Source organism: Mastigoproctus giganteus, chromosome 3 (assembly GCF_048544385.1).
Source record: "Mastigoproctus giganteus isolate SK-2022 chromosome 3, ASM4854438v1, whole genome shotgun sequence".
Classification (NCBI taxonomy): Eukaryota; Metazoa; Arthropoda; class Arachnida; order Uropygi; family Thelyphonidae; genus Mastigoproctus; species Mastigoproctus giganteus.
This window is the reverse complement of record NC_143577.1, coordinates 160,007,766-160,020,522: the sequence shown is the minus strand read 5'-3', so window position 1 is coordinate 160,020,522 and position 12,757 is coordinate 160,007,766. Positions and strand designations below refer to the sequence as shown.

Here is a 12,757-nt window from a genome sequence, read left to right as displayed (position 1 = left end):
CTAATAGTCTGGGAATTTGAAGCATTTAGAACAGCTTAAAGGATTTTTTTGGAGAGAGTATGAAAAGGTTTCACTCGGAAATCAGAGTGTGTGAATAACTGACCACGTTAGTAGAGGTCCTGGATGGGGGGGGGGTTATTAAATTTGAACTTATAGGATATTAGTTTTAGGTCCACTTACTCAGAGATTATCATTGTTCCATGTATGTTTATTGATCTGTTTTTTATATTTTATATATATTATTTATTTATTTATTATTTATTTTTTTTTGTGGTCAATGGTGCATACCTCTTACAGAGCTGCCAGCTCTGTAAGGCAGTAAAGTTATATGGTCCACAGGTTGGGAAACAGTAGTCTTGATCAAGCATGTATCAATCTTATTGCCAGAGTCTCATTGGTTTCTAACTTAAATTTTGTGTCTTTTTTATCAATTATTGTTATTATGATGTTTTCAAAGAATGGGTAATGTCCTGTGCCTAAGTGGTGAACAACCAATTTGGAACTATTTTCTGTCTGGTCTATTTTATATTTATTATTTGAGGCTACTTTTAAACTGCTTTTGTGTTTTAGGATTCTCGTATGTAACGATGTTCGCATGCTGCCTAACAGGCAGTTCTCGCTTTACGAATTCCCGGGTTTACGAGGTTTTTTTTTTATTTTTATTTATTTTATTTTTTTTTCTTTCAAGTATCAACAAAATCGAAAATATGAACATTAATTGCAAAAAATGAACGTTAAACATTCATAAATACTGCATTTCAAACCACGCGCATAGCTATACAATACAGTGTACCCTGCTTTAGCTCCCAAACTCACCCTCATTTAATTTCTTTGTCTGGAGCTTTCAGAAATTGTCTTTGCAAACAACTTCTGAGTTAAAATAAATGGAACAGAACATTGAAATATACATTTTTAATCCTTCAAGCATTGTCAGCACTGTTGCTTTTTTAATAAACATGGTAAAATCTGAAAATACTTATCACCAAATTCTTTTAAATATTTTCTGTGATTGTGACATAATACATTCTGTAAACATTAAACTGGATGAGTTGCATGTAATTTGACTTATATATAACCTATAGAGCCATTCGGCCAAGAATTTAGGTAACCTAAATTGGACTTCATTGTTATACCTTATAATTAAACACACACATAAATTATAATAAAATACCGTAAAATAATATAATAATAAAAATAAAAGGATGATGAAGCAAATTACTGATAAAAGGATACATTGAATGGAACATTGACAATGGCTAGCTCCACTCAGTACATTGTATCAATAATTGGCTAAGGCTATCTGTTTTTGTTTGCCATCTGCCAGTTTGTCTAGGTTCAAATATTCTAAAATTATAAATTCCAATACTCTAATATTATAGATGCAATCTAAGTTAAACTGGCAGAATAACTGCTAGCCCGACAGATAGCAGTGAATCAAAAATAATAAAAGTGAGTGCCAACTAATAATTTTTATTAGTGAAAATTATTATTTAAAATTATTTGTGTGAAAAGGAATGGGTTTTACCAAATTAAGGCGAATAGGAGGAACAATAAAGATAGTAATAGTCCTCAATTTCCCTCGAATTCGAGGGAAATATATATATATATATACACGGTGATCCAAAAGTCAGTAAACAATTAAGGAATCGGTATTTCAGTGGATTATTTACATATGGTAACGAGATTAGTGCACAAATGCATAGAATTATGTGGGGTTTCCCCCCAAAGAATGTCAAAATTATTTCCAAATATTACCACCAGGTGGTGCTTGCTCTATAACATCACAAAGCATCTCATTAAAGTAAATGTTCAATGTGGCGGCCTTCGTTGTCGAGCACTGCCTGAAGACGAGTAACAACGTTATGGACAGTGTGAAACAGCATTTCTGGAGGTATCATTGATACCTGCCGTCGTAATAGTCTTTTAGCATTACCAATGACGTTAGGTAATCTCTGTAAACCTGTGACTTCAGGTAGCCCCATAACAAAAAATCACCGGGCATCAGGTCTGGAGACCTTGGTGGTCATTCATGCTGAAAGTGACGGCTTATCACTTGATTCTCTCCAAATGCTGAGAGTAACAGTTGTTTCACAGGAGAAGCAATATGGGGTGGTGCTCCATCCTGTATGAATGTCACAACATCCAAATCTTGCCTTTCTCCCAGGCTAGGGATAATGCAGTTTCATAACAGGCCATTATAATGCTGACCTGTGATAGTTTTAAAACCAGAGCCACTGGTTTCCTGAAAGAAAAATGGCCATATAACAAAAGAAGAGATGCATTCACACCACACCGTTACTTTTGACTGATGCAATGGAGTTCGTGTAAGCTCGAGGGTTTTCCGTCGCTCAAATTCTGCAATTGTGTGTGTTTACAGTGCCATTGAGAGTGAAATGGGCTTCATCCGTCCACAAAACATTTGACAGCCAGTTGTAATGTCTTTCAATTCTCTGAAAGAACCATAACGGAAATGCTTCCCGCTTTGCAAAATCAGGACGCCTAAGTTCTTGAAGGTATTGAATTTTGTACGGATATCTACGGAGGACTACTCTTAGTGCTCTCCACACACTCCCATATGGGACACCAGATCGACGTGAAACTTCACGAGAACTTGTTTCTCCATGTGATGATGCCATTAGAGTATCCATGTCTTCTGCAACTGCAGCCGCAATTGTAGAACATGTTGATGGTCTTCCACTTCGTCGAAGATTTTGTAATGAACCAGTTGTCTCAGATTTCTTAATCATCTTTGGTCCTGCAACAGTCATTGGTCCTTTACCATGTTGCATATCCTTCAGCTGACGGAAAGATCACAAATCTGCAGTTGCAGATTCAGCGTTAAGGTAATAACATTTCACCAACAGTGCTTTATCCGGTAATGATAACATGACTGCTTAGCTGTTGTTCTTGCAGTGCCTTTATAGCAGACGTGCACGACGTTATTTATGGTACAGCACTGTCTGGTGGACATATTTTGAACTAATTTTGACATTCTTTTGGAAAAAAACCCACGTAATTCCATGTATTTTTGCGCTAATCTCATTACCATACGTCAAAATTTCACTGAAATACCGATTATTTAATTGTGTACTTACTTTTGGATTACCTTGTATATATATATAAAATTTTAATGAATACCCCAAGTATGAAAGGTATAAGAAGCTATAGTATTTTAGTACCATGTATGGGTTGAGTGAGGACTGAGAAGACAGATGATACTTGTTGATATTAGGAACAGTGAACGATGTTGACTAGTTCAAACCAGTGTTATGACTGGTTTGGAAGACCATGGTGGAATTGTAGATGCTCCTTTGGAGTAAAAAATGCTCGTGGAAATATCTATAGAAGAGGCATGCTACAGAAGTTGAATGTCTGAGACATTCAACTTCTGCAGCATGAATTGACACAGAGAGAGAGAGAGAGAGAGAGAGAGAGAGAGAGAGAGAGAGAGATTATACAAGAAGGGTCATTCATTATCCTCTTTTGGATAATGTCTAGAAGCTTGAGAGAGGTTTGGGGCATCACCTGAAATGTGAGAACAGTATTTCACAGTAGAGCAGATTTGTGCAAAATGAGTAGCCATTTAAAGGAAATGTAATACCAAGACCAAAAAAGAAAATCCTGTTTTTTTTAGAGGAGCAGAGGAAGCAGTATTTGTGATGTGCTTATTTCACAACAGATTAGAAGTCAGGTGATCCCCAATAATGACATGTAATCTTATCTAGAAATCTTAGTGTATATAAAGATGAATACAAGAGATACATTCTTTTTTGCAAGAAATAAGACAAGACTGAGTTTTAAGATTAAAGTGAATTTAATTTTTTCACTCCCACTGAAATATCTAGTGATCAGCATTTAAGGAATTGGCAATGGATATTCAAGAAGCCAAAGTAATATATGCAGAGCAAGGTTTCTTAAACTGGAATGTAGAATGTAGTATGTTATCATGGGCAAGACTATGGATAAGTTAGTGAAAGGAGGTCATTACCATAAAAAGTGGAAGAAAGAATTGAACCTTGTGGAATGCCAGCAGTGTTTGATAAGTTAGAAGACAAACATCTACCATTACCTGCCATGAACAGTCAGAAAACTGGCTACCTAGTTTAAAAGATCAGTCTTCACAGAATTGGAATTGTTGAGAAGACCTTTATGCCAAACACAGTCAAAAGCTTTCAAATGTCAAGAGCAACTTGTTGATCTCCACCTAACTTTTACATCAAATTTGTCCTGATGAGCAATGTAAGCCAGTATATCACAAGTGGATCAAAACTGATGGAATTCATGTTGCCAATCATTGATTAGATGGAAGGTTTCAAGGTAGCATTAGAGCCATTTGATGAATTTCTCCATTACTTCAGAAAGAGTAGTGGTGAGTGCAGTGGGACAATGGAAGGAAGGGATTTGTCATCCTTTTCAAGAACTTTCTGTGTAGAAGGAAAAACATAATGAGATAAGAGAACTAAAACGATAACCCAAAACAGGTACAAGTTCTGTAGCACAGCTTTTTGAGAACAAGTGGAGATACCATCAGGACATTTGAAGGTTCTCAAACATCAGGGTTATTCAGAATTCTTTTAATGTCTCCTTGTCAGAAAACTATAATAGGAATTGAGTGGAATATTATGTAATCTATGGAATTTTTAATAAGATATTATTATATAGTATATAAGATAATATAAGATATAAGATATCTTATATATCTTATATATTATATAAGATAATTATTACATTAATAAGATATTTATTTCTTAGCTATGTAAAAAAAAAACTTGAGGTGCATAGAGTTTATACTCATCCTATATAAAAGTTCAATTACATATTAACATTTTCAGTCATGTTTATTCTTCTTGATAGATGAGAAACCTGCATTATCTAATGAATTGGGATCTGATATTTTTCAATATCAGCTGGAAATGACCAGAAAAAGATTTCCTGTAGTAAGAATAAAATTTATATCTAATTTGTTATTTATATATATGTTTCAGTGTATTTGATTTGTTATGAATATCTGTAAAATTTGAAATATGCATTATAAAAACCACGAAGCAGTGGAGGCATACCACATAATGTTTATTTCAGTTTATTTTAAAATTTTCATAATTTTATATGTTTCTGAAAAGAGTTGGTGAAGGTGTTAGATATATTACATTATTATATGGAAAAGTATAAAGTATATTGAAAAGAGTATGTAAAAGCTGTTAACACTGCTAAGACAAATAGTTAGAGAAAATTTGTGGAAGAGCAAGGATCCTGAGATCCGTGGGGTTCAATTTTTAAAATAATAACTAATAAGAGAAAATTGCCAGATATAGGGAATGATATTGATCAAACCATAACTTGGGCTGACTCTGTAAACAAGATCCTAGACATCCTCTTTCCATAGGAATAAATGGACATGGAGACGTTACATTAAAGACATTGTTTCCAAGAATTTAGAATATAAAGCAGATATTCAAGAAAGAGAATTTACTCTTGATGAATTAACTTTGGCAATGCACTGGGCAATAAATGGCAAGTCACCGGACTTAGATAAAATAGAAGTAATTGTTATGAAAAGGGCATATTCACTAGCTCCAGAGTTGTATTTAAGTATGCATAATAAGTGCTTAAAAGATGGTATTTTCCCACAGAGTTGGAAGGAAGCACAATTGAAACATATTAAAAGGAACAGATAGAACAATGAGTGATACTGGTGCATATGGACTGATTGCTTTCTTTTCAGTTCTGGGCACAAAGTTTATGAACAGCTCTATGTGGGCCGATTGATGATTAAATATAATGAAAAATTTAATGTGGGGAGACTTCGACAATTTACAACATCAAGAAAAATACCAATAGTATTGCAGAATTTGTGTCCATTGTGGATAGTGAAGGAGAATCTAGCAGGAAAAAGACAATGTCGAAACCTGAAAATGCTGCTTTAGAGAATGCACTTTATTTGTAGTTTCTTCAGAAGTGAAGCTCAGGTGAACCAGTGTCTGGCCCAGTGTTGTGTAAAAAGAGAATTGGATTTTAATCAAAAATTAAGAGGTAACGAAAATTTTAAGGCCAGCACAGGTTGGCTGAAATACTTAAAACTGAGACAGTGTATAAGAATTACATATTCAAGGCGAGAAACTTTCTGCAGACGAATCGGCAGCGGTGTCCTTTAAAAGTAAGTTTGCTTTGGTTATAGCAAATTAAGAGAAAGAAAACATTTATAAAGTTGATGAGGTGGGCTTATTATGGAAAGCATTACTGAGAAAAATCTAGCCACTAAAAGAGAAATGCCTGTACTAGGTTTTAAGATGAGAAAAGAATGAGTTACAATTGTTGTGTGCAAATGCCACTGGGATGCACAGATTGTCCATGCTCATTATTGGTAAGTCGAAAAAACCAAGAGCATTTAAATATCTTTCTAATTTTCCTGTTTTGTATAAAAATGCCTGGATGGATGTTTCTGTTTTCCAAGATTGGTTTATAGATTTTTTTTTGTTTAATTAATCTTAATTATTTAATTTAATCATAAGGTAAGATTAAATTTATTTAATCTTATCTTAAGTTCGATTATCCGGAAAATTTTACTGTCCGGAAGAGGTCTGACATCAATTATTCCAGATAACTGACGCTCTACTGTGATAATAATTCTTGATTTAAAAAAAAAAAAAAAAAAAAAATATTTTTATAGGCAAACCAAGGACATTTTTGTCTCTGCACATCAGCCATATTTTCCATTCATTCCTCCAATTAGTGCACAGCAATGAACACGATATCCAGTGCTTCAGCTCTAATATATGGAAGACTCAAAAAACAAAGTGGAAAATCTTTCTAAGGTGCCAAAAATAAAATTTTATATGGAAGTCCATCTGCTAGGAGTCAAGTTACTGACTCCTAGCAGACTCCTAGGAGTCAAGCATGTGAACAAATATGGTGAAGACAATATGTGCTTTATGCACATATGATAACCAGTTAAAAATGGAGAAAAGGGTATAATTTCTGATGAGAGGGCATTTGATAAATGGTAATAGAAAAGTCAATACAGAAGGCTGGTGTCAAATTAAAGGCTACATTAAAAATATATATAGTAGTTAAGATGGTTTCGAAAGCAATGGAAAATAGCCTCAAATATTACCTACACTGATATAACCATAGATGACATTAATTCTACCTAAACTGCTTTCCAGATAAAATCAAATAAAATTAACAGAATATTGTTGTTTATGTAATTTTTGAAATTTCTTCAAAGCCTGAGTCATTGTGCTCTTACTACAACTATATGCATATCTAATATTTTGCACAAATAATATTCATAGCCGTCAACTCTTTGGCTTTATGACAGTCTTTTTTTCCTCCTCCCCTCTCACCTGTTCTTTTGCTTGCTATCTTAAGGTAGATTTTTTTTTTTTTTTTTTTTTCAGTCTTTTTTACAAAAAAAAACTAAAAGAAAACTGAAGTTTTACCATAAACATTCAAAAAACTTATCTATAATGCAGTCCATTTCCATTTACATACTGTTTTGAAGGCTTTTCCCTGCATTCATTCATTCACTGTCAATTTTTGTTTCATAAAATTGCATACCATATCTTTGGCAAAGGCAGAGAACAAACTCTTAAGAGAAACTTGTATATTCCTCTAACTAATCAAATTAACTTCTAGCTGATGTTCATTTCATTACCACACCTGCTCTTTTGCTTACTATCCTCAGGTAGTTTTTTTTTTTTTTTTTTTTTTCCAGTGTTTTTTTTACAAAAAAATCATAAGAGAAAACTGAAGTTTTGCCATAACATTCAAAAAAATTATCTATAATGTAGTCCATAATGCATAAAATAGTATAGGAAATCTTAAAAAATGATTTCTCACAGTCAGGCTGCAAACTCATAAATTACTTTGAGGCATTCTGTCATTTTTAAATGTGAATATTGTAATAAAAAAGTAAAAATTCAGATTAAGAGATAGAAATTTATGGTCCTTATAGAGAAATCCTTTTATTTTCAAGGTTATTATTTTGAATGTAAAATTGCATTAGGTTAATGAAAAATTGGCCGGGACCAATCACATAGGACAGTATAACGTGTTGGGATGTGAGAGTTGCTATAAAGAGTTTCGACCATATTTGATTTGACAGCAGAAGGAGTTCAAACAACATTCACAGACAAATGAATGCTGTTTATGGAGAACATTGCATGCCATTAGCGGCAGTGTTACGATGGAGTAAATGTTTCACAAAGAGTGACAATCGCTCAGCTCAAATGCATTGTCATTACACCTGAGACAGTTGCATAAGTGTAGACAGTTGTGAAATGAATTTGACAGGCAACAAGTTGTAGAAAATATACACATTAACCATAACTTAGTGTGTGCTATTCTGCATCAACATATGATGTATTGGCTAGTGTATATGTGCCCAGTGGGATCCCAAATGTTTCTGGGAATAGGAATTTTGGGAATCCACTGAATAACAGAAAGTGCAGGATGCAGCATTTACACATCTGATTTGTTACTGCATCAAAATTGATCACTTTACACATTACTTCATTACTGGTTATAAGTCACGGTGTCACCATTATGAAGTACTGAATCAAAGATTCCACTGGGAGCATCCCGGCTCTTTATGTGAAATGCCCAAAAACAGGTGTTATGATCTCTTTGACTGAGAGAGTGATCTTATTACATAATAATGCCTGGTTTCTTGTCACATTATGAAGCAATGTGGCAAAGGTTTTATTGGAAGCACCCTGGCTCTCGGTGTGAAATAGTCAAAAACAGGTATTAAGGTCTTGTGACTGAGGGAGTGATCTTATTACATAATTCCTACCCCCCTTAATATCAGTTACCTTTACAAGATTTTTATATACAGTGAAACTTCTCCTAACGGATATCTCTCTACAATGGACATTTTCAAATTCCCCAACTCACCTCCATTGGTTTTAACGTGTTTGAAGCTTCTGTCTAGCGGACATTCTCTGTAACGGACGCGGACAGGCAATCTGCACTGTTTCGTTTAGATTAGCACTTAATTTGATCTCCCCATAACGGACAGCGGGTGAGCTCACAGCCCTTTTTCTAGGAACTTTTCTTCCACGTATTGCCACAATCGTGTGTTTATTTTCTATTTCCGATTCTCTGAATTTTATCAAGGTTTACGTCGCGGTTCTAAACCCTTTTTCAAGAATTTTAAGGCACGTGTAAAACTTCTGATGAATTCGGTGTGTGCAGGGGGGTGGAATTTGGTCGGCCTTTCGTCTTTTCAGTTTCAGTTTTCAGTTTTGTTCAGTGTCGTGTGAAGTGCACAATGTCTTCTCGTAAACATTTAACTTTAAAAGATAAAGTCGAACTCATTAATGCGTATGATCGGCAAAAAATAGTGTTCGCAATCTCGCTGCAAAATTCAAAATCGGAAAGGTAAGCGACATCCTAAAGAAAAAAAAATGAACTGCTCAAACAATTTTGGCAACACGGAAATGATCAGGTTCAAAAATCATTCCCGAAAACTCAAACTGAAATTGACAATGTTACGTATGAGTGGTTTTGTCGCGAGCGTGCTAAAAAAATTCCCATTAATGGGCCTATTATTAGGGAAAAGGCTTTGGAGGTTGGGAGTATCTATGGGAGTAAATGAGTACAAAGCTTCTGTGGGATGGCTAGACAAGTTCAAAACTCGGCATAAAATTTCTTGGAAAACCGTAAGTGGTGAAGGTGGATCTGTTGATACTGGGGTTGTAACAGAGTGGACCATCAAATTGGAAGATTTATGTCGTGATTTTGAAGCTAAGGATATTTACAACTGTGACGAAACAAGGTTGTTTTTTAAAGCTCTTCCTGAAAAAACAATGAGTCTAAAAAACAAAAAGTGCCAGGGCGGAAAAATTTCTAAGGAACGCTTGACTGTACTATTGTGTACAAATATGCTGGGAGACTTTGAACAACCTCTTGTTATAGGAAAACCACAAAATTCTCGTTGTTTCAAGGGCATAAAGTTGAATCTTTTGAATGTTGACTGGAACTCTAATAAAAAAGCGTGGATGACACGAGATATCATGAGCGAATGGATAAGTCACTTTAACCAAAACTTGATTTGTCAAAACAGAAAAATTATTCTTTTCATGGATAATGCTGCATCTCACCCGCACATTGAATTTTCCAACATTCAAATCGTTTTTCTGCCACCAAACACATCTGCAGAGTATCAGCCCTTGGATCAAGGGATAATAAAAAATTTTAAACTTCACTACAGAAAAAGTGTTTTAAGACATCTCATTGCAAACATGAATGATGTAACATGTGCGAGTGACCTTGCAAAGAAAATTAGCATCCTAGATGCGATTCAATGGATTTCCTCTTCAATAAACGCAATTAGAAAACAAACTGTCGTGAACTGTTTTGTAAAGTCTGGTTTCTCAAACGCAAAAATTGAAGTTGTGAACAGCAATGTGGAGCACCAAGAAGAACAAGAACTTCAACATCTATTGATAATGTACGATACTTCAGCTACAAGTGACCCTGGCTACAAAGATATAGACTCGAACCTCACTACAGGAGATGGTGCTCTAGATATCAGCGACATTATCATCGATATTTTTCTAGAAGTTCCTCATGAGGATGAAGAAACGGAAGGAATGTCATTCTGTCGAAGAACATATTAACGACGAACCAACGATGAAAATAGAAGAAGCGCTCATACAAATCAATCGTTTAAAAATGTTTTTCGCCGCTGAAGAAGATACTGAAGGACTTTCGATGGTTTCTTCACTCCAAACAAATGTTGAAAACAAAATTATCAGCTGGAAGAAGGTGCAGAAGAAAATAAGTGATTACTGTATGTATTTTTCTTAAGATAAAGTCATAATATGCATTGCACAATTGTATGTATATTATTTACAAAAATATTGTGCAAAATCTGTATATAATTTAATTTAATTTTACATTAAACGTTTAACGATTTTACTTTATCTCGTGTGTATGTAATTGTATATTATTTACAAAAATATTGTTCAAAATCGGTATATAATTTAATTTAATTTTACATTAAACGTTTAACGATTTTACTTTATCTCGTGTGTATGTAATTGTATATTATTTACAAAAATATTGTTCAAAATCTGTATATATTTTAATTTAATTTTACATTAAACGTTTAACGATTTTTCTTTCTTTCTTTTTTTTTTTCTCCCTCAGACTTCTTGTTAGCGGACACTTCTCTCAAACGGACACATTTTCGTTCCCCATGGCTGTCTGTTAAAGGGAAGTTTCACTGTATTACCTAGTTGTGGCGCATTATAGCCTTAGTCGCTAATGCGCCAATAAAACCCAAGCAACAACAACTTTACAAGATTTGTGTGCAAAGCTTCAGAATACCCACTCTACAGTCTTGATCTCTCTCTTTGCAATTTCATGGTGTTTGAAGAACTCAAAAAATACCATCAGCAAATTTGAGACAGTGACATGGGAGAACTTTAGCTAACTTTCACTTGACTACTTTATTAAAATTACGATTGAATACAATATCCGTGAAATGGAGTGCAGTTATAACAGCTTTCTAAATTTGAAAACAAGCTACAAAATGAGCCCACCGCCTAACTGTTGTCACATATATGTTCTTCGAACAGTGGTTAACATCAAAGGGTGCAGTGTTTTCTGCATTCAGGACATGGTAAGCAAAGCAATCATTCAATTCTGAATGGTTACACTGCTTCGTGTGCATATCAGTGTTGTCCTCATTTTTACAGACTGCTACAGTATTGTCACCATAGTGTACACTATTGTCACCATAGTGTACATTGTTGAAACGTATGGGATATTGATGGTGTCCCCTTCCACCACCCATTCAGGAAATCCATAAGGGTAGCCCCTCTCCTGTCACAAAAATTGGAATGTAGCAATTTTCCAGATTAGCATTAGTGGAGGCATACGATGCAAGAAAGAAAGCTTATATAGCCTCAGCCAAAATTAAAAAAAACCTTCCCATTTCACCCATCAACTCATTCCAAATGTTTGTCTAGTACTGCCTTGAATTTATTTAAACTATGAACTTCCACAACAGATGGAAGTTTGTTCCAGTAATCAACTACCTGCTGGCTAAAGGAAAATTTCCGCACATCTATTCGACAACTGTCTTTCCTCAATTTCAGTTTATGATTCTTCCTCTTTGCTCAGATTCCACTCCTCAATACTTTTAAAAGGCTCCCTTGATATCAGGAGGCCACCTCAGATAAAAATAGAAGGAAAAACCATAAAACTGACCACAGAATTAAAATACCTAGGAATCATCCTTGACAAAAATCTTTCATTCACCCCACACCTCATATATCTACAAAAAAAGATCAAAAACTACTCAGCCCTCATAGCAAGAGTCTCACGAAATGATTGGGGCTTAAGGAAAAGAACCCTGACCATCTTTTACAGGGCTTTCTTCATTCCAGCCATCAGCTATGCAGCAGGGATCTGGTTTAAAAGAGCAACCACCGAAGTCAATAAAAGAAAGGTAGAAACGATACAGCAGCATCTTACTCACCATCTCCAGAGCATGCTGCACGGTCAGCTCACATGCACTGCAGGCCCTTGTGGGTCTCCTACCCTTGGACCTGGAGATTGTCTGCTGTGGCATTCTATATCAACTATCAAGAGGGAACAGTGTAACTTACATTGGCTTCACCACAGACCCGACCACAACAGCAACGCAGAAAAGAAATGACTAACCAAATATCTTCAACAAACCTGGCAGTCTTGATGGGCGGACTCAACTAAAGGTGAGATAACCCAGAAGTTCATCCCGGACATC

At 35.0% G+C, this 12,757-nt stretch overlaps 1 protein-coding gene across 1 annotated transcript in view; it reads left to right on the top strand.

Moving 5' to 3' along the window:
- Window positions 1-12,757, top strand: part of LOC150088362 (ribosome biogenesis protein NOP53-like) — a 173,618-nt gene that overhangs the window by 44,074 nt on the left and 116,787 nt on the right. The window contains exon 5 of the mRNA XM_090370742.1: window positions 4,855-4,937. Within this exon, the coding sequence (XP_090226868.1) occupies window positions 4,855-4,937 (83 nt within the window). The remainder of the gene's footprint in view (window positions 1-4,854; window positions 4,938-12,757) is intronic.